Below are 26,789 nucleotides of genomic sequence, written 5' to 3' on the forward strand. Positions count from 1 at the left end.
TCATTTATCAGACCAGTGCAAGTTTCCACCAAAAATATTCCGTTCATTTCATTTATCAGAGCAATGCAAATTTTTCACCAAAAATTTTCAATAGAGCATGCTCCTCCATTCACCATAACGGTGCACCAAAAATTGTCAGTGAAGTTTATTTCACCATGTACCTTTGTGGTGCAATTTTCAAGCTGTGGGACTTATTACGGATGTCACTTCACGGTGAAAACTTGTCACTTGTCTTCACGGTGAAGTGATTCCCATTTGATTTGTACGGTAATCACGGCTCTTATTCTGAGTATCACTTGTTTATCACCATGACACCCGTAATAAGGCCCTTTGTCTCTTCATGTACCAGAATGGTGCAAATTTTCCACCATAAATTTTCAATGAACCTTGCATTCATCAGAACGATGCACATTATGCACCAGAAAAATTAATAAACCTTGATTCTACATTGACCACAGTGTTGCGAACTTTCCACCAGAATTTTTCAGTAAAAAGTGCTCCTCCAAGTTTTTAGCGTGATTCAATTTTAGAACCAGAGTTATTCATTTTGATCAGTCCCTCCATGCCCCACCTCGATGGTATTTTTGCACCGGAAATATTCAATAAAAAGCTTTTTCTTCGGTTTACCACCACGAAGGTAAATTTTTTCAACCTTAAATTTACCCTCTTTTTTAACCCTCCATGAACCACTCTGAAAAATAATTTACACAAGAATTTTTTCACCCAATTGAAGTTTGTCATTTCACGCACCTTTTGGTGCAATTTTCAGGCACCATCACAAATAAATTGACGCCATAAAAGGATTTCAGTGGCCTTATTTTATGAAATGAAGTTATTTTACCTTCAATCCAAGTTATCAAGAAATCAAGTTATTTTATATTATAATTTTGTAAATGTGAAAATAAAAATCTTATTTATAAAAGGAGGGGCAGTTGCCCCACCTTGCCCCCACCCTGTGCACGCCAGTGGTGCTAGGTCCATTGATCTTTTGCCTTTTCATTTATGACTTGAGCTTACAAATATCATCTGGGAAACTGCTCCTTGCCAACGACCTCAAAACCTTCCGAGTCATCAAATCTATATTGGAAAGTTTTTTGAAAAAATCTGAATAGATGTATTTTTTTAAATCCTGACTGGTTTTTTAACAGATGTTTATTGATTTATAATTTTAGTTTTGGAGTTTATTGGAATAATCAGTATGCAGTAAGATTTATTTTAGTAAATCGCACAATTTTCAACTTTTTACCTAGTTGAAAATTTTAGTAAAATTAGTGGAATATGAAAAATCTTTATTATGACTAAAAATGAGCAAAATTAAAAAAAAAAAACATTGTTTATTATATTTCAAGATATTAAGGGTTTTCAAGGAAAAGGCGTTTTTCTAAAATAGCTCTAACTTTTAATAAACGCAACCAAATAAGCCCATCACTGTACCAATAATTGATAAATTTATGATGATTCACCAGCCTGAAGTTCAGAAACGTATCTCTTTAAATTGTGCTTTTAAATCTGTTTTTTCTTAAATTTAAGGACATCTATACGCTCAATTTTGAGACTTACTGTATGTATTGGTTTGCAGGCAGACATCACATCGATGTCCTTTCGCTATGGTGCAAAGAAAATGAAATGTGTGTGAACATTAATAAATGCAAAGTGATCACTTTTAGCCGCTGCTATCGACACTACTTCGTTGAACCGTGTACAGTCCAGCCGTGATTTAGGAGTTATGATGCCAAAGCTTTTTGATTCATGGGTTTATCCGTCACAATGCGTCACAATTCCTCGACGTAAATGCGCTAAACACTCGGTTCTGTGCTTTGCTACGTAGGGTTACGGGATGTAATGTCAACCCAGCCCCTCACTTTGGTCTATCAAGCAAATAACTCATTCATTCAACAATAATACACAACAGAAATGAAAAACTACCCAAGTAAAACATAAAACATCTTTTTGAAAAAGAATTAGAACGGCTTGTTGCATAAATGTATTATAAGAGATGCAGAAAACATCCCACGTTGTATATGAGGTTTAAAGATGTTTTCTTCATACTTCTTAGATTCAACATTTTCCAAAATAGTTTTCTTTTGCTTTTATCTTTAAATGTTATTTGAACGTGCATCTTACTGTCTTAATACCACTAAAAGACATGTCGTATACAAAATCAATCCAGATTTACGTAAACATTGACAGTGCCATTGAGCCGGACTGTCTCTTCATGCAGTGATTGACAGTTTTTTATGAGGTATTCGGAGGTTTGTTATAAAGAAAGTTGAAAATACTTTTTTATGACATCTCATAAAATAATACAACTGAAAATGTGCAGGTTGTCTTATAAGGAGTTGAAAATACGTTTAAATAACATTCTGGCAATTAGATGTACGCTTTGCTGCTAACAAAACGTCTTGATGACGGATCGAAGACGTGTTGAACGAGAAAATAATTTTCATGCCATTGGCAAGAACATGATAGATACTTATAACAGACCTTTCATCAAGCGGTGTTGGTCTAGTTAGGTAGAAACAAGTCTACCATGCCAAGGACCAGTGATCGAATCCCATGCTCAAGATTTTTTTATTGTTTTTTTTTGTCGCTGGTTTTTATGATGTTTCCAAAATACATGTTATAAGACCAGTATTTAGTTGTATAAGCTCCGCGTCTTGCGCTTTTTAGGTTGTATAAATGTATTAAATGATGTATATTAAAGTATTAGTGATTCTTTGCGTTAGTCATTACAAAGTATTTTCAACTTCTTTATGACAAGCCGTGTTGCTTGGGTAATACCCAGTCAATCCAAACACGTAAAGCAACCAACGATACAGACAAAACGGTTGCTGCGACTACCATGACAAACTCACTCTGTAACATAGCTCGATCGGAGTGGTAGAAGGATAATGATATATTGCTTGCCTGCTTTGTTGCAATATACACGGGTGAGGACATAGCTGATCTGAATCGAGAAAAGATATACAAAAATTCCCATTAACACACGTGTATCATCTTCGGGTTTACTTCGTGAAGCAGCTTGCCAACAATTTGCTCGTTTCCTTCTACCACCCCAAGTGGGCTGCCTGTCATGAAAAAAAGGAAGAAGATTGTGTGTGTGTGTGTGTGTGTGTGTGTGTGTGTGTGTGTGTGTGTGTGTGTGTGTGTGTGTGTGTGTGTGTGTGTGTGTGTGTGTGTGTGTGTGTGTGTGTGTGTGTGTGTGTGTGTTGTGTGTGTGTGTGTGTATTCCCTCTAACCCCCACTGGCCGGCAGTGTTATTATGGAAGAACTCTCTCTACAATGTCGCATTTATGGTCATTGTAGACAGCTTTAGTCCGGGAGTTAGAACGTGATAGCTCTATTGCAGATCCAGCAACCCATTTCAGAATGTCTGGAGAGTCACGCCCATTCCGAGGCTACTTTCACTCACAATAAGCCCCGCATGTTTGCATCACCGTTATCAAATGGATATTGGTGATACATACACACTTCCAGGTTTGAAAATATTCTTTTCAACCCTGGCATGAATTTAGTGTTATTTTGATTTTTTTTTTTTTTTAATAAGTGGAAAGCTCTCATCATATTCTGTTCTTCCGCCGTCGTTATTTGCTTCTTTTGGAATCCCTTGAACTTTTTCTCTAACGCTTCGTATTTCATTCCGTGCTTCACCGGCAATTTCCTTCCATAGACCGTCCTTGGTTGGTTGGTTCTAATATGATTCCGCCTTTTTTGGTCGGTTTGATGTCCATCATATGTTATTGAATTGCCATGGTGATCTGGGACGAGGCTCACGTCCAAAGTCACTGGTCCATCGAGCGCTCCGTTTGCGAAAGGAGAATGAAAGAAATACGAAAGGGATCAGTTTCAAGAAGTGACAGTTTCATCAGATTCCCCAACTAACCATACTCAAGCAAAGTAGGAATATACAAGCTATATTGCGACTATATGCTTACTTGGGTTATTATGGTTACTATGGCCGTCAGAATGGTTCATCGGTTGCGAAGTGAAGTATTTCTGAAAGTGATGCGTAATATTTCTCAATGTTTTGAATTTATCCTAACATTACCTCAATGTTATATCACAGACAAGCAGACACAACACATTGATGAAAAAAAGTAAGAAGATTATATCATTATTGCTTTCCTCTTCTGACATAGCTTTATCATTTGATTCGTTGATCGCTTGTCATTTTGTCATTTTGAGATATTTTTGATTCCTTGCTAATACCACATCTGCCGTAAATTAATTGCCTATTTTTAGTACACATTTTGAACATCTATTGTTCTTTTTCAAAGAAAAAAATAGTTAATTTTTCTCTTCGGTGGTCATCAAAAAACTTGATAGTTTTATGCATAAAAAGGACTAACCTTTTTGTAACATGCTAGTTCAATAAAAAAAAATCACACTTTTCACTTTTATTTCAAATTTTGAAGATTTCAAGCTCTTAGCGCTTTATAACTATTTACCAACATTAGGGACGTCATTTTGAGACGAGTTCCTAATTATGGCCTACGAACTTTATTTTATATCTTTGTGTTGGTATTGGTGAAACCATTCGCGTGGACGACGACTCTACAACTGTTTACTAGGAAAACCTCATAAGCAAATGTCAAATTTCGTGAAACATACCGGATCGTTTGTCATCCTTTCATTGCACTGAAAAATCCCGTTGGCAAAATGTTAATCTCTGCGTGAAAGGAGCACACTACGAAAAAGTCATGTAAACTTCGGTGCCCTTAGACCGACACATGCAAGCGGCCTTTTTGACAGAAGAATCAGTTAAAATAAACGAGAAACTCTATTCAATCAAATTCACTTTTCGTTGATTTGCTGATGCTTTGGTTTCGGGACACTTAATTTTACATGATTTGTTTGTTTACGTTCCATGATTTACGCCAAAGATGGTTTTACTCATATTCGTCCAAAGTAGGCTACCACAAATAGATATGTTTGAGTGATGATTTGTTTAAACAAGCAGGCCCCTAGAAAATCGACTTTCTTTAAATATCTTTTAAAACGTTCATTTATCATAAAAACTTTATTCTAGACACATTTAGAACTTTTTATGACGCTGAAGCAACTTAGTTGTTATCTCATTTTTTGAAAAGTTATGGCTAGTTAGTGCTGAAAAATACTCTCGCAGTCTTTAAACCAAAAATGAAGAACAATACGATCTTTAAAACTGAATCAAAAGTTTGAAAATCGGTTTGCTCCATTTATATATACTGACAATTGAAAAGAGTTTTTTCGAAGAAAACCTCCTTTAACTGTATCATCTAAAAGATAGGAACCTGATTGCTTTAGCAAAAATATGCGTCATCAAAAGTTCTAAAAGTGTCTTGAAAAATGTTTTTACGAGAAATAAACGATTGAAAAGATATTCAAAGAAAACTGTGTTTTAGGGGCCACCCTAACCTGCTTGTTAAAAAAAATCATAAATAATGAACCATAAGAGATAGGAGTTTGGCGTCTTGAGCAAAGTTGCTTTGAACTAATTGTTCTACAACATTTTAGAACATTGCACTGCTCTATCTCAAATAATAAAAAAGATTTTATTTTCAATTCATCAATTTCATGGACCACTAATTTCACTAACATAAAAAGATCGGCCAAACAATATGAAGAAACTTCCCCGAAGACACTATACCTAAAACTGACAGTCTTCGTAAATACGGCTTTGGGACCATTGTGCAGTGTAATCAACAGATGGTAGTAGTGATTAAGCGACGATGTTGCACATTGAAAAATATTCAATGTTTTGCGCCTGTTTGTCTGTGATAGAGGCAACCCTCGAAGGCTTGCGAATCAGGAGAATTGAGATAAAATAAGAGAAGCTCTGAAAATACCAGGATAGACCAATTAATTTCAAGGAAATTATTGATTTCCGAAAACTTAAACTAAAGTTCCGAGAGGTTTATGCTAATTTTCGAAACGCAAGGGAAGTGAGCATTAGAAAATTTGATAAAATTTTAAATGAAGTTCTATGCTTTTTATTGGCAGATTCAAGAAGTTTTAAAAATTAATAAAATTGCAAGAACAGACCACTTCAATTCTATTCCAAATTATTCAAGAAAGTTCAGGGACTTTGAAATAATATTTATATATTTATTGCACACCGTCTTCGAGTACGTCGTATAGACTGATTACTTAAAACTGAAACTTGTTTAATATAAACCTCTTATTTTATTACTAAACTCATTTTTGGACATGGTAAAATCAAACTCATTACAAACATCATTAAAGGAACGCGAACATGAATTGAAACAGATATTGAATCCAAAGTTAGTTCTGTGGAATGGAATTGTCAGTAATGAGGAGTTACGAAATCTACGAGGAGGAATGTTTCATGGAATCCGTTCCAGGAATACGGGACAGTCCACATTGCCGGTGATTAGGTCGAAGATGAACAGTCGTTGCAATTTGATACGCCTTGTTGATAGAGATTCAAAACCAATCAGCATGCATCGGTCTGGATAACTGGGAAGAAGGACTCGATCATTCCATGGGAGCTGACGTAAAGCAAACCTCATGAAATTATTCTGAATCCGTTCAATCGTAAGAATATGCGTAGTGTAAAATGGAGACCACAGTGGGGAAGCATATTCTAAGATACTACGAACCAGCGAGCAGAATAGTGTCTTGAGGCAATAAATGTCGGTGAAACCAGAAGCTTACTATGCTTATGTGTTCGCAGAACGTTAATCTGGAATCGATCGTAACGCCTAGATCGCAGATTGAGTTTACACGTTCTAGGGAATCTGGCCTGATGCAGTATGGATGAAGAGTAACGCTATTGCTGAAGGTGCATTTTTTTTTGCTGTTGTCTCGCATGCCGTTATCGCCGCACCAGACTAGCAAACGATTTATATCTTCTTGTACTACAACACAGTTAGCAGGAGACACAATTACATGAAAAAAAAAATTTAGGTCATCAGCATAAGACAGTTTGGACGATGAGAGTAGCTCACACAAGTCATTCACATAGATGATAAAAATAAGAGTACCGAGAACACTGCCTTGTGGTACGCCAGATGGAGTGTCGAAGGTCCTGGAGCGAACGGAATTTACCACTATGAAAGCATTGCGGTCAGACAGGTACGAGTTGAGCCATTCTGTGATCCAGGTGGGGAATACAATATGATTCATTTTGCTAATGAGGAGGTTCTGCGGAACTGTATCGAAAGCTTTCGCAAAATCGACGTAAACCGAACCCACTTGCTGTTTTGATGATATATCACGTGATTTCGCTGACACGTAACACATTAGGTTTGCTGGCTGCTGGAGATGATCGGGGCAGTAACTCTGCAGAGAGCTGTGTGGATCAGTTTCTCCAACATTTTACTGAAAGTGCAAAGTGTGGATATACCACGATAAGTGGTGACACATTTTTTTTTATTTCTGGAGAGCATTTTGTGTGGTCGTTGGGGGCTTGTGGTTCTGAATATGGACAAACAAGCACAGATAAATACTATTCCAACTCTTTACTGATGTAAGCTTGATGGCCCTGAAAAGGGCCGTTTTATTGAAGAGGAAATCCATGGCCACTTACACTTGGCGTGTTCAATGTAGGTGACAGCATCACGGACCTCATTTTCCAGGAACACCTTCAGTACACCTCGTAGATAAGATCGGAGCTACGTTTGACACCACCACAGCGAGCCAGACGACCGATGGCGGTTATCTCGAAGAACTTTGCGATGACACTTGGTGCCTCCTTTACCGTAGATGACATCCATGGCCTCTTACGCTTGGCGTGTTTAGTGTAGGTGACAGCATCACGGATCTCATTTTTCAGGAACACCTTCAGCACACCTCGTAAATCAGACCGGAGATACGTCAGACACCACCACGGCGAGCCAGAAGACGGATGGTAGTTATCTAGAAGAATTTGCGTTTGGTTCTGAATATGGCAATGAGTGTGCAAAATATTACGCAATTCCATCCTCCCTATTCGCACGCGCCCGAGGATTGGAGGCGAATGCCACTTCGACTTGTTTCGTCTACTTACTACTCTCTGACGACTGTGCTGGGGAAGCAGCATATGCATGTAGGTAATTGGTGGATTTGTTAGTTAATTCGACGCTTTTCGACAATGCTGGACATTTACCAGTTTTTCAATAGTTTCTTGTTGAAAATAAACATTCGGAAGCATTGTTATCGATGCGCAGCCATATTTCTGACGATTGGTGATAAAATTATTGAAATTGGACCAGGAGCAGCTGAGTTATTAACGTTCAAAATCTCTCTTAATTTGTTACATGTTCCATTTTTAGTTTTAACAAAGTGTATCCCCATATAGAAATCAAAGACGTAGTCCTACGTCAAAATAGAATTAAAAAAGTCAAAGTCACATGCCAAATAGTCAAATTTGAAACATTTGTCCTGATCGTCAAGTAAGGCTGGTACAACACTCTCGTCAAGTAGTAAGATGATTGGTGTGTGATGATTATCAACAGTTAACAGCGATGCAGGTGCCGCAATCAGGCCAAGATACTCCGGGAGATTGGTGAACGCCGGGTCAAGGATTCTTTCGTTCGTGTTGACAATGTTATTGATCTGCCTCAAGTCATTGGAAAACATAGCTTCTGTAAAGTATCTCTCAGTATCAGTCAAGGCGTTTGAAGGAATAAAGCCATTAACTTCCTCGTTAAGATGCCATCGCAGATTAGGAAGATTAAAATCACCGATCGATAGGATTATGTCAGTCTCCGATAAACGATCTGCCATTTGTTGCACGGCCCCTGCATGAGCAATATATAGCTCGGCATTCGAGTTAGGTGGAAAATAGATAGCCACTACATAAAGCGAATGAGATTACGATTTTATGCAAACTGCAATTTGATCAAGATTCTCACAGTTAGCTATCGAAATACATTCACACTCCAGGTAGTTTTTGGCTGCAATCAGTACTCCAGGACTGGTTAACTCATCGCGATCACAGCGGAAGAAAACGAAGTCCGATGAAATTTCACTGCTGTCAATATCAGCACGGAGCCATGTTTCCGTAAAGACAAGTACTTCATAGTCACAGCTGGACAAAAGCAGACGCAGCTGAGTGCAAACCTCTGACATTCTGATAATACACAGAAAACATGCGATCGGTGGTACGGTTTGCTGTGGAGGGCGCAACGGGACTCGGCGGCATGCTTGAAGAGATGATGTCAGGTGCAGCAGTTACTGTGAGATATGATTCAGCAGCTTCGATAGCGCCAATATCCGAGTGGAACCCCTTTTAAAGTGTGGAGACTACAAGCTATCGGCATTACTGGAGGAGAAGTATTCCACACATGTGTGTAGGGTAGGATGGTGCAAAACGCACCGTTTAAGCAAAATCGTCAATTGCTGGCGTATGGAAGCTAAAATCAAGAAGAAAGTAATGGTGTTTGGTTCATTACCATGTTTTCTACGAAGATCAAGTGATTTCGAACTATAGAACGATGCATTTTCATGATTTTCAAGGTATTTTATAAATTGGTTCCAATATGATAGCGGGGCAAAACGCCTGATTCATGGTGATCTGACGCCTGATGATAATTCCTTTATGTTACATCAGAAATAAGGTCGCAATAGAGTGTTAAGCTGTGATGCATTAAGTAAAACATCTAAAAAATATACGAAAAGTGAATTAGTTCAATTTTTTGCGATATATGCTGTTAAAAGCTTAATTTGAAGTCGACGATTTTAACAACTGTATCATATTTTGCACAAAATGCTATTTTCTAAGGGAATCAGTAGGTCAAAATATGATTTTATGATCAAAAATCAATTGTGAAACCTCTAGTTGAAAACAAACACAATCCGTTACCCGGAAAATGCATCTGAGGAAAAGTTATCGCTGTTTTTCTATAAGTGGGCATTTTACCCCAGGGGTGCATTATGGGCTGTTCTCCCTTACTTGCCTTCTCTATTCTCATACACAGGTCCGGGATGGCTGCTGAGCGCTGACGGGAGGGACTCAACTATGCTGTGCGGATTAGGGGCTTCCATGAAGCTAGCAGGAGTGCATCCCGGTGCCGGAACAATTGCTTCATATGGAGAGAGGCGAGCATGAAGTGGCTGGCTAGAAACGACGGACGTATCAGGTACATAATTGCTGTTGCTGAGAGCGTACTTGCCTGAAGTAGCGAATTGGAGGACCCCTTCACCAGACCCAAACACAGGGCCGGGACGGCTGCTGAATATTGGAGATTTTCTGGAAGTTTCATTATAATTAGGAAAGTTCTGAGTACTTCGAGCGTGATCAGAATAGTTTAAAACAGCCTCATTAACTGCACAAAAATTGCAAGAACTTTCAAGGTGTTCCGAAGAATAATGGGACATTCTGAATAATGAGACATTCAGGAATGTTCCGAAAACTTTAGGGACATTGTGGGGTTTTAAGTGATGTTTAGGGATGAATATTAGGACAATTGCTGGATCATTAGAACATTTAAGGAACTTCAGGGAAAAAAAAATATCCCAGAAATCTTCCTTCTCCTTGAAGTTTCTTTCGGCTGTTTCGTAGGCTCTTTGGCTTCCGACTTTCTCCAGTAGATTCTTTCAGCATCTCTAGGAAGTTTCTTCTGTCACCTCCTGGAAGTTCAATTAATGTTCTACTGGATGTATCTATCAGATTCTCCTAGAAGTTTCTTAGGGCTTCCTCTGGAAGTTTCTCCACAAACCATTCTCCGTAGGTTTTTTCCCGACATCTATTAGGAGATTTTCCGAGCTTCTCACGGCTTCCTCTGGAAATAGCTACTCCAGGAATTGGCTTCCTCTGGATGTGTCATCGGATTTGTTTCTGAAAGTTTCTTCAAGTTATCGCCAGAAGTTTCTCAATATTTGTCTTTTTTTTCCTCTGTTCGGGACATAACACTACTGCGACCAGTAATTTGATCTACTGTAGTATATCCCGCGTCCTTACATTAGTGCATGTCGTATTACTCCATCACTATTGAGAAATGATGACGTATTCGGTTTTGATACTTGCCTTCATCGCAAGGAATCGATTCTAATTGAAAGGTCCCGCTATTTATACCCTTCGGAGTGTTGAAACACCCTCCAAAGGCGCGCCCCTTTGTCAGTCAAATTGGATTCCTTAGCAACAAAATTAAGGAATGACACCGATAATGACCATGCATCAGAACCTTAGTATTAACCACTCCAAACTAGGGCACAACGGATAGAAGATTGGGAATCACATAGATGAAGACTAACTAACTCATTTTTTCCTTGTTTCAAGATCATCCTCGGTGGACATAGCCGAGTCTTGTCACTATCAACAAGGCATAAAAAGTAACAAGGACTAAGATGTGTTCCTTGGATTACTGAAAAATCCTGTTCCCCTGGTTTGAAGTAGTCAAGACTAGGAATCGGTGGTAGATTTTACACCTCGTAACGTAGCACGTAAAGGTGATCTACCCATGTTACGGGGCAATATTTTTCTTAGAAGTAAACCGGATGTTACAAACTTCCTCCAGGAGAGCATCTTTATTCTTTATGTTGAAGCTAATTCTAAGCAGCGCCCGTGGTGTAGTGGTAAGCGCCCAGCGTGCCTGGGTTCAATCACAGTGAGGCATAACATATCTGATCACGGGAAGTAAAGCCGTTGATCCCCGGTTCATGAGTTGATAGGTCGATAGGAAGGGTCCAGGTGTGGGAGCTGCCTCCATGGCGTCGGTAGCATTAGTGCTCAGCACGGAAAACAAGATCGACGGAAAACAAACCAAGGAAAAAAAAGAAGCTAATTCTAATATTCCCTGATAATTTGCGACTTATCCTAGAAAGTAAATTTCCCATTCTTATTCAAAAAGTATGAAATTTTAAATAACAGAAAATATAAATATCAAATTAATTAAAAAAGAGCATTCCATGAAATAACGATTTTTTTAAACATTTAATACCGACAAGCTTGAAATCAACCTGGCAACGCTGCATCCGGGACCTCCCTTAGCTCAGTCGGTAAAAGTGCAGCTACAAAGCAAGACCATGCTGGAGGTGGCTGGATTCGTTTCCCGGTCCGGTCTAGGTATTTATCGGGTTGGAAAATGTCTCGACTTCCCTGGGCATGATTGGGTATGATTGGACTTGCCACACAATTATACCAATGCAAAAATTGTACAGGCATCGAAAGCTCTGTGGAAGTGCATCTTGAACACTAAGTTGAGAGCACGCCATAAGCTAATATGCTATATGCAATAAGCTTGAAATTCGAAGAAGAAGAAGAATAAGAAGAAGAATAACGCTGCATCCAAGTCTGGACGCTCGATATCATAGCCCAGCTGGCAGATGGTGGTAGTCCTGTATCAAACGAAAAAATCTCACAACGATCAATAATTCTCGGATGAAAACAGCAAACATCGAAGGGAACGTTCCTAACAGAAAATTGAATCTAAACTTTTCCTACCCTACGCCTCCTTCCCATGAAAATTAGCAGCCATTCAGATGCGAAAAATGAAATATTTCCCATAAACAGACCGAACAACTTTCTTCCAAAGGGTTATAACTTTAAGCCGTCAGATTGTAAGCGTGGAACCATGCCAAAGCGTCTAAACATTTCCTTCGGAGGTAAGTATGCTTTCATCAGACATCATCGCTGAGCTGCTTTTATCTCACATGGACGACTGGTGGCCCCCTACCCCGGACGAATAGGAACTGGTTAATCTCGGTGCAAGCATACCGGTTTCTAAAGAATCCCGAGAAGAAAGTTGTGCATTCTTCCAGCACAAACGAGAGCAGCTAGTATGAGTATCTTTTCGTATTAAACTTGCACCGAAGATTTTCCTAGTTAAACTTTAAAAACTGTTCAACTCTCGGAGATGAACTTGCTTACCTTGAGACTCTACGTCGCACACTGCTGCTGCTGCTGCTGCTGCCGTGGTGGTTCTGTGAAAATACTTTTGAAATTTACTCCCTGACTGCATCGTGCCATCCCCGGCTACGGGAGGAGTTTACCGGGAAAACTTGGTTCTTGAGCTGAAAAGAGGCCAAAATAGGATTAAACAACCAAAGGATGAAGGGATTGTAGTTTCGAATGAAAAAAAAAGCTGTGTAGAGCTCTTTTCAGTCAACAACGAGCACGCTTTTCAGGACACAATATAAAATGAAAAACGCTTTTTTCAGAATGAATTACCTGCTACCTACAGCAGCAGGAACAAAACCTCCAAATAGGAAGAGCATCAACAGTAAGTACTCGAAAAGTGTTGTGAATGATTTACCTTTGGACCATCCGGGGCGGGCTAAAGAGTATCTTTAAGCCTGGTAGAGACATTCACAAAACAGCAGTAGTTGAGCGGGGAAGCATGAAGTTGGATTCAATTCTTTTTTGAAAAGCATACAGTCACTGATGGTAGGCAGGCAGACAGGTATTTTGCAAAAGCGAAGTAGCAGCATAAAGTAGGATTAAGCACTTAGGCCAATTGACGTGCGATGGCCTCGATGCGGTGGGCAAGGTGTGTGTGTGTGTGAGTGTAAGAGTGTCGGGTGTGAATTTATGGGTGTCAATAAATTTGAAGAGGGGATTTTAGTTTTTGGTTTTGCTATATGGCCGATTTAAAGCCGTGAACATGGGAAAGCATACATTTCAATGGATTTCGATTGAAGGATTATGCGGGAATGACATCGAACATTCGTTTTGACTGCTAATTGCCCGTAAATTATCGATTTGATTAATTGCAATGTTTTGTGCGATTTGAAACTACATCCTATATTTCTGATATCGATAGTCTTGTTCAAATATAAACCATTTATTGATAAATATTTTCCTTGGTTATAAGCTTCTAAAAACATATGATTTTTTAAGTGCTGTTTGCACTTGTGCAATACATCAAGGCAAACATTTTTTTCACCAATCCACCATCATTTTTCAACTGCAGTACATTCAAATCATAAATCACCTAAAATTGCAGCGGGTATTAATTACACTTTTTTGGCCTCAATTTATCATTCCGAATCATAGTTGAAACAACGACGTTTAATTAAAGTGAACCCCTGTTGGTGCTCGAACTGCACCGATTTTGTTTTTCATTTTCAGAACTTTTTTGCATCCAAAAAAGGCAGTGTTTTCATCCATAATGAGTCAGTACATGAAAATACCACCACAACAGGGGCGGCAAAATTAGGAATGAATTTCAACGTCAATTGGCAATGCTTCACCGTTGAACCCCTAAACGTCGATAAAGGGTTTTTTTCACCTTCTATATAAACCTTGGAGGCAATGGGAACGAAACAACCATCATCGCTCAAAATTCCGTATCCAATTTCAAATTCAATTAAACCTTTCTGGTTTGCGTTTGGGTTTGCTATCCGCCAGCAGTAACAACTTTGAGCTTGGTTATTCAACTCCCCCGCCAAAGACCATCAGCTTTCGTCCCCGGGAGGGGCTCCCACGAAAAATTCACGGCAGCAAAAAATGATAACAAGCAAACGAAAATAATTCTTTGTGCATGTTTGTGACTCGAGTTTTTTCCCAACATCCATTGTGATGCATTGCTGATCGTTTTTCCCCCAAATGGTGCAAGCTGCATTGAAGAATCATGTAGGGAAAATATCCTGACAGAGACAAGATAAACATTTACTCCTACCACGCACAAGACGAGCTAATAATTTGTACATTTCTCAAAGATACACTGATAACGCTAATAGAATACAATAAAGCTCATTTGGAAGCCACAAAGGAAATCTCCCCTTCGAATTCCTGCTCGAGGAAACGTCCACTAGTGCGAAACATAGCTATGCCTAAACATTTCTCCTGTATCATTTATCTCCGACTAGAGGATGATAATGGATGAATAGCGTCCGGCTGCCGGAAAATGGTCGTTAAAAGAGCACAAAAACGTTGAAATTAGCTTCGGAAAGAAGTGTCTGAGGGAATGTGTTATCATAAGCTTCGATCTCGGTTTCATCTACGTATTTAGGTGTGTAAGTGTACCTAGAGCTACCGATACTGATGATGATGGTGAAGAGCTGAAGGATGAGTTTTCCTTTGCAGTTTCAGAAACGGAGAGAATTCATTTACTTTTTGCTTTCGACAGAATTTCAGTGGTTTGAGTTGAGTACGCAACTAGCATGATAATGTGATTGTTTGGTTTGATGTATTATGAGAGTATGATGAAATGTGTAGCGTATGTCTTTTCCCTGGCATATGATAATGCGAAGCGAATAAAAGGTTAACAACCCCCACGCACAATGATTAACGATGGATTTATTTTTTTTAGTGTAAAAATTGTAATATCTAAGTGGTACCAACCGTCATGGAAGCGTGACACAGTTAGAACCTTGAAGTAGGCTCAGGATCGTGGAGAAATTAAGGTGAACGTTTGGAGTGATCCCAACATAGAAAAATTCTGGGGTCCCTTTTGAAAAAGTCCATTTGTTGATCAAAAATCGATTAACTTGATTCGCACTCCACCGTGAACTGAGCGGTGGTTTTTCAATATTGATGTATACAAGCAAAATTTCAAAGATTAAATCAAAGATTTTAGGAATCACTACAAAAATAACGCACTGGTAGCAGAAGACAATGATCGATAAATGGACACAAGACCAAATATTAACCGAGAATTATATTTTAATCGGAGCTGTCCAATTCTATATATAAGCGGCGAGGGGAAATTAGTGTAAAATGTTTGTTTTTTTTTGCCTTCCTCGTACACCAAAGTGTACCGAAAGGATTGAAAAACACATTTTCGATCTAAGACCGAGAGGGTCAAGTGTAATTTACGAATCGAAACAGTTCGACGAGATTGGAAATGTGTGTGCATGTTCGTTAATCACTCACTTTTCTCAACGATGGCTCACTTTTCTCGGAAAATGCTAAACAAATTTGAGTGCATTCAGTTCCATTTTAAGCGGCGCCGGTGGTGTAGTGGTAAGCATTCCTGGGTTCAATCCCAGTCGGCGCTTCTGGGATAACATTCCTGATCACGGATGGGGGGGTGGAGTAAAGCCGTTGTTCCCCGGTTCATGAGTTGATGGGTCGATGGGTAGGTTCCAGGTGTGGGAGCTGCTTCCCTGGTGTCAGTAGCATTGGTGCTCAGGACGGAAAACAAGATCGACGGAAAACAAATCAAGAAAAAAAAACTACAAGTGACAGCCCAATGGGGTTGTACGAACAGTTGACGTAGGACTACGCTCACATATATTAACTATTTTGAACGAACGTTGTTATTAATGAACAAAACCTCGCACCGTTCTTGATAGCAGGTATATTTTATGCTTCAAGCTGGAAAACAAATTAATAAACACCGTGTACTATTTCATTATAAAGTCTTACTCACATTAAACAGTGCACTATTACACTGATAGTGACTCCTCTTAATTCCTCGTCCGTCTTGGTCTAATTATCTGCTACGATAGTTATGGGAACATAATTAATCTCTAGCATTAAACAATTAAGTGTTTCTAACCTACCAAAAGTAATTCACAATCATTGAGTCACTATTTCCAAAGAACTTTGCAATATCTAGCAATATTTTTAGCTGTAGTTTTAGAGTAGGGTAATTAGCATTAATTAAGTTAATTATATAAGCACAACTTACTCTCACCTATTAATTTCAAGTTAATTTATAAGGTACCACATAAATAGATAAGATACCACATTATCGCAATAGGTAAACATTCCAAATTCGATTATTCTATTGTATTCTATTCTATTGATTTCAACCTGTATAGAGATCTGTATTGCACTCATCCGTCCACTCAATGCGCGCCTAGTGTTGTTTGAGAGAACCTTCGTTTCGAAAGCGCCGCGGGCCGGGTTGCCGGTGCTGTGGTGGTGGCAACATCCCCCTCCCCGTGAGGATGAGTGGGACCCTCAACCTCACTACGTTCAGCTACGTCCAGCACAGTCAATTTGGAGACCGGTCGCCGGAACAATCCACCAGGTGTTTGAACCATCGCCTGCCTAACTCTGCCATCTCGGCCTTTTGTCACCTCCAGAACACGTCCACGTACCCATCCATTCCTTCTGGTTTCGTCAATCACGATCACCAAATCTCCACATTCAACCGGTTTTGTCTCACCAAACCACTTGGTACGCCTCGTTAGTGTTGGCAGATACTCCATAATCCACCGCTTCCAGAAATAGTCGATGCGCTGCTGAATCAAGTCCCAAGACACTCGGATAGTTTCTGCTGTTTCCGCAATTTTCATCGCCGGTTGTTTGACACCAGTTGAACTGCCCATGATGAAGTGGTTTGGGGTCAGCGCTTCTTGCTCCGCAGAATCTAGTGGTAGATATGTGAGTGGTCGCGAATTGACGATCGCTTCGGCTTCAACAACTAACGTTTGTAGTCCATCGTCATCGAGCTTCGGATCCTGGGGTAGATTAGTCATCGTGTTCTTGATGGAGCGTACCATACGCTCCCACGATCCTCCCATATGTGGCGCGGAAGGTGGAATGAACAACCACTTCGTTTCCGCGTTGGTAAATGTTGTCGCTGCGTCCTGTTCGATACGCTGGATTTGATCCCGCAACACCCGATCTGCTCCGGAAAAGTTCCGTCCATTGTCGGAGTATATTTCGAGTGGTGCTCCCCTTCGGCAGACAAAACGGCGTAAGCAGGCTATGCATGACTTTGTTGATAGATCAAAAGCCACTTCCACGTGCACTGCACGTATTGTTAGGCACGTAATCAGGCAGATCCATCGTTTCACTGACGATCGACCTACCTTCACCAGAATAGGCCCAAAGTAGTCGACGCCAATATAGGTGAACGGGCGAACACTCGGTGACAGACGTGCAGACGGGAGGAGACCCATCCTAGGCACCGTTGGTCTTGCTTTATACACTTTACACCATTGACATCGCTCGGCTACCTTTCGAGCAACAATTCGTAACTGAGCAACGTAGAACCGTTGACGTATTTCGTTGACCACTGTTTCAGAATTGCCGTGTAGAATCTTTCTATGGTAGTTGTCTACGATGAGATTGGTGACTCGGTGATTTCTGGGTAATATAACGGGAAACTTCACGTCTACAGGAACCCCTTTCGCTGCAGATATCCGACCATCGACTCGTAGAACTCCTTGTTCATCGATCATTGGTGACAGTCTCCACAGGGGGCTTGACTTCTCCAACTTTATTCGTTCATCCGCAGGCGACGTTTTGCTCTTCGTTAGTATTACTACCTCATCACAATAAGCCTCCGATTGTGCGAGTTTCCAAAGTAGAACTTCCGCAGCCTGCAGCTCCTCTTGCGCCAAGCCTGCACCACGGTTGCTCGCGTCGGATTTATTTCGCTTTAAAAAGTTTACAAAACGGATCACGTAAGCGGTTGTCCTTTGAAGTCGGTTCCACTTTGAGAAACGTTCGAAATTTATCGGATTGTGCAAGATTTGCACTGCTTGGTGTAGGTAGCATGCTCGAAGATCTTCGTCGGTACTATCGAAAAGCTTTTTCTGTTTAGGCCATTTTTCTTCGGGCAGTAGTAGAAAAGGTGGACCACTGAACCAGCGGCCAGATTCTTTGAGGCGAGGTCCCTCGCCCCATTTAGTGGCATCATCAGCAACATTTAGTTTACTCGGAACGTACCTCCAATCCTTGACATTAGTCGCTGATAGAATTTCTCCAACGCGACAGGCTACGAACGGTCGGTACCTTCGATGTTCAGAGCGGATCCATGCCAACGTTACTTCGGAGTCTGACCAGTAGACGCAGCGGTTGAACTGAACGGTGTGACTTTCCCTCACGAACGAGAGTAGACGAATACCTATGACCGCCGCCATTAGCTCCAATCGAGGAATGGAGACGTACTTCAATGGAGCAACCTTCGTTTTCGCTGACACCAAAGCACATTCCACCGTCCCATCCGAGTTGACTACCCGGAAATACACTACTGCAGAATACGCTGCTTCACTCGCATCGACGAATACGTGGGCTTCCAATGAATTGTATAGATCAGCACTTGCATTTCGGAACTAGCACCTCGGTAGTCGAACTTCGTTGACGTGTTCCAGCAAATCTATCCACCTCTGCCAAGTTTCGTGGATTTTGTCGTTGATGTGCTCGTCCCATTGGATTCCGCTCCGCCAAATATCTTGCATCATAATTTTTCCGTGTACTAGGACGCATGCCAGCAATCCTAGTGGGTCAAAGAGACTCATGACACACTTTAATACTTGCCGCTTTGTTGGACTCACACCCGTCTTGATCAGTGCCACGATTTCTTCCCTGAACGTCGTTGAAAAGCACAGTACATCCGCTTCCGTATACCACAACATACCAAGAACGCGCTCTGAATCAGCCTTCAACGACAAATCTTTCATTTTTTCCTTCGTTGGTTCTCCCAAATGTTCCAGTACAGCTTGGTCATTTGACGACCAATTTCGTATTTCGAAGCCTCCCTTCGAGTGAATCCATTTTACTTCACCAGCTACCAACTTTGCTTCCTCGACCGTCTCGAAACTGTCGAGATAATCGTCGACGTAGTGGCATTTGTGAATTGCCTCCGATGCTCTCGGATACTGCTCGGAAAACTCTTGCGCGTTCCGGTTCTTGACGAACTGTGCAGATGAAGGAGAACTGGTGGCTCCAAATGTCAAGACGTTCATCACGAAAACTATGGGATTATCCTTTGGACTGTCGCGGAACAGGAAGCTTTGTGAAGGTTGATCGCGTTCGATTACATTTGCCTGGTGGAACATCTCTTTGATGTCTCCACTGACTGCTACCGGATATTGACGGAAACGAAAGTGGACGGATGGAAGTGGTACAAGAAGATCCGGCCCAGGGAGTAAAAAGGAATTCAACGACATTCCATCGCCGCTGCATCCCAAATTAATCTAATTTTACCTGGTTTTTTCGGGTTGCAGATAGCGCCTAACGGAAGGTACCAAATCCGTCTAAGATCAGCCTTGGTCAATTCATCTTCTGTTGCTCTATGGGCATACCCTTTCTCCTGGTACTCCGTCACTTGGCGATGAATGCTCTCCTTAAGGAGCGGATCTCGCTCCATTCGCTTCTCCAAACACTCTAGTCGTCGCATGGCCATTGAGTAGCTATCGGGTAACTCTACGTAGTCGGATCTCCACAGAAGTCCCGTCTCGAAGCGATCCCCTACTCTTGACGTAGTCTCCTCCATAATCTTGCGCGCTCTTTTCTCTTCTTCAGAATCTAGTACGTCCCGATGATTCACTCCACAATCCTCGGCGTTGAAGTAATCCTTCATCATAAGGTTCAACCTTTCTTCCGCTTCGCATTCGCACACGTGATAGCTATACTCATCCGATTTTTTAACTGGATCCAAGGTTCCATACACGCACCACCCCAAGCGAGTCTTGGCAGCTACGATGCCACTACGTCCTTCCTTGATTTTTTGAGGAACGGCTAGTTGTAGGTTTCGGAGGCCTATCAGAAGCTTGGGAGTGACACTTTCGTAACTTCGTACCGGTAAACCTTTGAGGTGAGGGTGGTTTTTTTGGAGATCCACGTAGCGTAGGGTTTGTGATGGCAGATTCAAATCTCCTACTGTGCGTGCGTTCACCAGCTGGAACCGTTTCGTCCGATCCATTTCGGAAACATCAAGCGTTACGATCTGCGATTCCTCCTCGGTTCTCGTCATGTTGCCGGTCCACTTGAGGCACAGTGGAGCTGTTGGCCCTTTCACACCGAGTTCTTCGACCAGACTACGTTCGATAAGCGTTGCAGAAGACCCTTCATCCAGGAATGCGAACACGGTGACGGACTTCGACTCCCCGTACAGTGTAACGGGAATGATTCGAAAGAGTATGGACTGTCCGCAGTGATGATGAACATGATTCTCAGCCGATGTGAGCACAGGCTTCTTCGCTGTTGCTTCAGGTTTCCCATGCAGCAATTGGTGGTGGCGAAATTGACAGCCATCGATCCCGCACCGGTTCGAAAATCTGCACGTGTGACGTCCATGTGGATTAAGACAGCTTCTGCACACCTTCAACGATTGAATATTTTTCCATCGATCGTCCACCGATAGCTGCTGGAACTTCGTACAGTCTTTCAGGCGATGTCCTCCTTTTCCACAGAATAAGCAAAGTTTTTCGTTCTCACCCTTCTCTTTTATCGGCACGACAGCGACTTGGCCCTCGGTGTGAGCGTGGATGAACCCTTTGTCCTTTCCTCGAGATTTGTCGTTCTTGGTGTGTTGACCACCCGTATAGACGACCACCTTGCTTACCGATTCGACCACCATTGCCATGAAGTTGCTGAAAGTTCTCAAACTCGCTTCTGGTTGGAACATTAGATGTTGCGCCCACTGAAGCTTTATGTTGGCCGGCAACTTTTCAACCAGTTCTTGAAGAAGGGCCGGGTTCGAAAGATGAGCTTGATGACCCGCTGCAACGAGGTGCTGTGTTAAATTCCTGACCGACATCCCAAATTCGATCAACGTTTCCAGCTTCTCCGGTTTGGGTGCTGGTGTCTCCTGCACGTTTCTAATCAGCCTGTTGATGATAACTTCAGGGCGGCCGTACAAGGTTCGAAGCGTCTCAATTACATCCGGAACTGATTCGGGAGAGAGCAAATAATATCGCACTGACTTGAGAGCATTGCCTTTCAAGCAACGTTGCAAACATGCGAGATTTTCCACGTTATTGAACCCACAGGCCGCAGAAGAGTGGTAGAAGCTACTGTAGAAAATCGGCCACTCCTCTGGATCACCCGAGAAGTCCGGTAAATCACGGGGCATTACTTGCCTAGCAGCTAACTGTTCCGGTAATGGTCTTCTCAGATTAGGCTCTTCAGGATATCTTGATGGGGTAAACGGGTGTTGATTTACGGGAGGGTTGCCTCTAATTCCGTCGTTGTTCGAGCACGTGGGTAGATAGCGTGGCTGCTCATCGTGGATCAAGCGGGGGCCTGGCTGGATTAAGCGTGGGGGCGGAGTTTGCGGCTGGTCTTCATCCATCATTCCACTCGCTGGGATCGAAGTCGGAGATGGATGATGCGACACACTCGTGCTGTGACTAGGAGGATCGGGATTCACCCGCGGGTTGCGCGGTTCTTCTGGAATCTTTTCCTTTGCAAGGGTTTCCTTCCTATTACGAAGAGGTGGATCCGGAACAGGAATTCCGGGTTTTTTCTTCTGGTTCTTCGTAATGGAAGGTTGACCATGTTTAGTGGCTTTGTTGTCCCAATCTATCGGAACTGTTTTAGGGATTGCTCCTTTGGAGGCATCGGGACGTGGACAAGAATCTTCAGGGACAGGTTGATCCTCTTTTCCACTTGTCATCGATTGCTGCATCTGTAACCGAAATTTTCGTAGTTCAGTTTCCATGAGGAGCAGCGCTTTAACCGTAACTGGCCGTTTCTGTTGTTTGTGAATTAGTATCCGATTCTTCAGAAACTGCTGTAGCGAACTATCATCTGGCAGCGTTCCTGCGTTAGTAGCTTCTTCAAGTAGACCTTGATCTTCAGCTCCATCATTCCTGGACGGAATACCGCTGCCGTTTGGTAGAGATGGATGAAGCTTCGTGGTATCGGAAGATTTTACGGTGGATTTCTGCTTCGCGGAGGTATGCTTGTCAACCCAATCTTGAACTTGCTTTTCGCGTTCTCGAGCTTCGATCTCGATTACACGGTTCTTTACACTGCGGTTGTCAGCTTCTTCCGCAAGCGACTCCTCCAGATCGTATTTCTCCTGTGAGTGCTTCTTTTGCAGCGCCAGCTGCTTCCTTTCCAACTCCAGCTGTTTCTCCTCCAGTTCCTGCTGTTCAGCGAGGTGTTTGCGTTGCAAATCTGCCCTCCGACTCGACGTAGTCGATCGTATCGAAGCTGGTACAGGTGATGGTAAACATCGCGGGCAAATCCAGTCTTTGTTTGCTACAGTTCCATCGACTCCAGCGCACGAAAAATGCCACCATTTGTCACACTTGTCGCAGGCCACGAAGTCATCGGGCCCATCAGACTTCTCACAAGCAACACAAATATAGACTTCTGTTGTTTCATCGTCCACAGAGGACGCATCCGATCGATCAGATCTATCAGATACCATCGTAGATGTTTAATCTTGAAGTTTTGTTATTAATGAACAAAACCTCGCACCGTTCTTGATAGCAGGTATATTTTATGCTTCAAGCTGGAAAACAAATTAATAAACACCGTGTACTATTTCATTATAAAGTCTTACTCACATTAAACAGTGCACTATTACACTGATAGTGACTCCTCTTAATTCCTCGTCCGTCTTGGTCTAATTATCTGCTACGATAGTTATGGGAACATAATTAATCTCTAGCATTAAACAATTAAGTGTTTCTAACCTACCAAAAGTAATTCACAATCATTGAGTCACTATTTCCAAAGAACTTTGCAATATCTAGCAATATTTTTAGCTGTAGTTTTAGAGTAGGGTAATTAGCATTAATTAAGTTAATTATATAAGCACAACTTACTCTCACCTATTAATTTCAAGTTAATTTATAAGGTACCACATAAATAGATAAGATACCACATTATCGCAATAGGTAAACATTCCAAATTCGATTATTCTATTGTATTCTATTCTATTGATTTCAACCTGTATAGAGATCTGTATTGCACTCATCCGTCCACTCCATGCGCGCCTAGTGTTGTTTGAGAGAACCTTCGTTTCGAAAGCGCCGCGGGCCGGGTTGCCGGTGCTGTGGTGGTGGCAACAAACGTTATTTAAAGTTCCCGATATGATATGATCACCATAAATACTTCTTTTTACGGCTACTGCTGGACACGGGTTGACCCGATGGTTGGAAAGGCAGCGAGCTTCGCTACGAGAAATGGGCACAAAGAGAGTCGGCCCAGTTGCTTCAGGATTAGAAGCTTGGTTGCTACCATTTTGCTAGTTCTAGGAATTTCATTCATGCCAAGTTTAGTTAGTGCAGAGAGCAGTGGTCAACTTCCATGTTGCTGCACTCACCGACCCAGATCATCAGCTCAACGAACAACTACGGGACTACTTCGCTCTGGAAGATGTTGGTGTTACTAGGAACTACGAACCCCTGGAGTCAGAAGAAGAAATGCGAGCGAGAAAGATTCTGGAGGAAACAACAAGACGAACGGATCGTGGTTTCGAGACCGGTCTTCTATGGCGGGACGAGAATCCGGATTTCCCGGATAGCTATCCTATGGCAGTTCGTCGTCTCCAGTCATTGGAGAGGAAACTCGAGAAAAATCCATCCTTGAGAGAGAGGGTTCGCGAGCAAATTGCCGGGTACGTACAGAAGGGTTATGCACATAAAGCCACTGAATCTGAATTGGCGAACGCAGATAGGAAACGTATGTGGTTTCTTCCGTTAGGAGTCGTCGTAAACCCGAAGAGACCGAACAAGGTACGGTTGGTTTGGGACGCAGCTGCGGTGGCGAATGGAGTCTCTTTCAACTCTAAACTTCTGAAGGGACCAGATCTACTGACACCTTTACCAGCTGTTCTCAGCCGCTTCCGCCAGTTTCCCATGGCCGTTTGTAGTGACATCAGGGAAATGTTTCACCAACTGTTGATTCGTATCCAAGACCGTTTGGCGCAGTGCTTCCTTTGGCGAAATAGTCCTTCCGATCCAATCCAATCCAGCTTTTTATCATGGACGTAGCAACCTTTGGTGCTACTTGTTCACCGGCTTCTGCGCAATACGTCAAAAACCTCAATGCACAGGAATTTGCTGAACTCTATCCACGTGCGACCGCTGCCATAGTCAAAAACCATTACGTGGATGATTATTTGGACAGCTTCATGACCGTCGAAGAAGCTGCGGAGGTCGTCAAAGAGGTAATACTGGTTCACGCAAAGGGAGGCTTCGACATCCGCAAATTCCGCTCGAACTCAATTCAACTTCTTCGTGAGATAGGACAATTTTCTGCCGATGAACCGAAGAATCTGATGCTAGAAAGAGAAGGCACTTCTGAATCTGTACTTGGGATGAAGTGGCTCCCTAAGGAAGATTGTTTCACTTACACGGTAAATCTACGAGAAGATCTTCGTACTATCGTGGATGTAACACACGTTCCCACCAAGCGAGAAGTGTTGAAGGCTGTTATGAGCCTCTTCGATCCACTGGGGCTTATTTCCCACTTTCTCGTTCACGGAAAAATCCTCATCCAAGGAACCTGGGCATCAGGAACGGGCTGGGATGAACCAATAAACGAGGACCTCTACCAAAGATGGCGCCAGTGGGTGGATCTTTTTCCGATGCTGGATAATTTAAAAATCTCACGGTGCTACTTCTCAACATTCCCGGATACCCTTGAAGGTCTGCAAGTACATGCCTTCGTGGACGCTAGCGATACAGCGTACTCATGGGCCTTATTCTTTCGATTGGTGCATAATGGCAGGGTTCAGCTGGTACTTGTGGGAGCAAAAAGCAAAGTAGCTCCTCTGAAGACGCTCTCAATCCCACGGCTCGAACTGAATGCAGCAGTGTTGGGAGTTCGTTTCCTGGCTTCGGTTCTAGGGTACCACACGTTTCCGGTCTCTCAACGCTTTTTCTGGAGTGACTCTACTACGGTGTTGGCGTGGATTCGATCTGACCACCGGCGTTTTCACAAGTTTGTGTCGGTTCGAATCGGAGAAATTCTAACTCTGAGTGATCCACAGGACTGGAGGTGGGTCCCATCGAAGAAAAACGTATCGGATGTCGCCACAAAATGGAAGAACGGGCCGAATCTAGGATCCAGCAGTGCCTGGTTGCAATGACCCGAGTTTCTACGCTACGGGGAAGAATCTTGCACGGAACAGCCTCCAGCAGTGACGACCCACGAAGAAGTACGAAGAGTTCAGGTGCACTGGAATCCTACACCACCGATGGATTATTCCCGGTTCAACCGGTGGACGAAGCTGCAGCGAACGATAGCATACGTGATCCGCTTCATCGACAGTTCGCGGCGAAAGAACATCGGACAGCATCTACATTTAAAGGTACTCAGCCAGGGAGAACTAGCTAGGGCGGAAATGCTACTATGGAAGATGGCGCAAGCGGATGCTTTTCCAGAAGAGATAACCATATTAGAGGAAACTCGAGGTACTCCAGAGAATCGCCACACTACCGTGTCCAAGTCGAGCTCCATCTACAAAACCTGGCCCTTCATGGATGAGCAAGGAATTCTTCGAATGCGTGGTCGTATTGGAGCCGCAACATATGTGCCTTTCGAAGCAAAGTATCCTGCTATTCTCCCAAAGTGTCATCCTGTGACATATCTCATTACGGATTGGCAACACCGTCAATTTCGTCATGCCAACCGCGAGACAGTGGTGAACGAAATGCGACAGCGCTTTGAGGTGGCCAAACTTAGATCGCTCGTTCAAAAGGTTGCAAAGAACTGCGTGTTTTGCAAGATATCCAAAACCATCCCAAAATCACCAGTAATGGCTAGTTTCTTCAGGGTTGCAACCCTTTGTACGCCCATTCACGTACGTCGGGGTAGATTATTTTGGACCGGTGCTAGTCAAGGTGGGCCGCAGTCAGGTGAAACGCTGGATCGCGCTATTTACGTGTCTCACAATTCGCGCTGTACACATGGAGGTAGTACATAGCTTGTCTGCGGAGTCATGTGTTATGGCCATACGGAGGTTCATAAGTCGTCGTGGGTCACCGGCAGAGTTCTACTCCGATAATGGCACTTGCTTCCAAGGAGCCAACAGGCAGCTTCAGGAGGAGATTGCGGCCAGCCATGAGACCATAGCAACCACCTTCACAAATGCGGAAACTGCTTGGAAGTTCATCCCCCCGCAGCTCCGCACATGGGTGGAGTGTGGGAGCGCCTCGTTAGGTCAGTCAAGACAACAGTTGGTTCAGCTCTGGACACGCTTCGAAAACCCGATGATGAGACGCTGAAAACCATCATCTACGAAGCAGAAGGATTGGTCAACTCCCGACCGCTGACGTAT

General features: G+C 42.5%; 1 protein-coding gene across 1 annotated transcript in view; it reads right to left on the reverse strand.

Moving 5' to 3' along the window:
- The window catches only part of LOC135703953 (uncharacterized), a 101,550-nt gene extending 83,829 nt beyond the window's left edge, over nt 1-17,721 (reverse strand). Inside the window, exon 1 of the mRNA XM_065225307.1 lies at nt 16,785-17,721. Within this exon, the coding sequence (XP_065081379.1) occupies nt 16,785-17,721 (937 nt within the window). The remainder of the gene's footprint in view (nt 1-16,784) is intronic.
- Between the last annotated feature and the right edge of the window lie 9,068 nt (nt 17,722-26,789).

Source organism: Ochlerotatus camptorhynchus, unplaced genomic scaffold, assembly GCF_037179485.1.
Source record: "Ochlerotatus camptorhynchus isolate MF236.1 unplaced genomic scaffold, CSIRO-AGI_Acam_v1.1 ptg000225l, whole genome shotgun sequence".
Taxonomy (NCBI): domain Eukaryota; kingdom Metazoa; phylum Arthropoda; class Insecta; order Diptera; family Culicidae; genus Ochlerotatus; species Ochlerotatus camptorhynchus.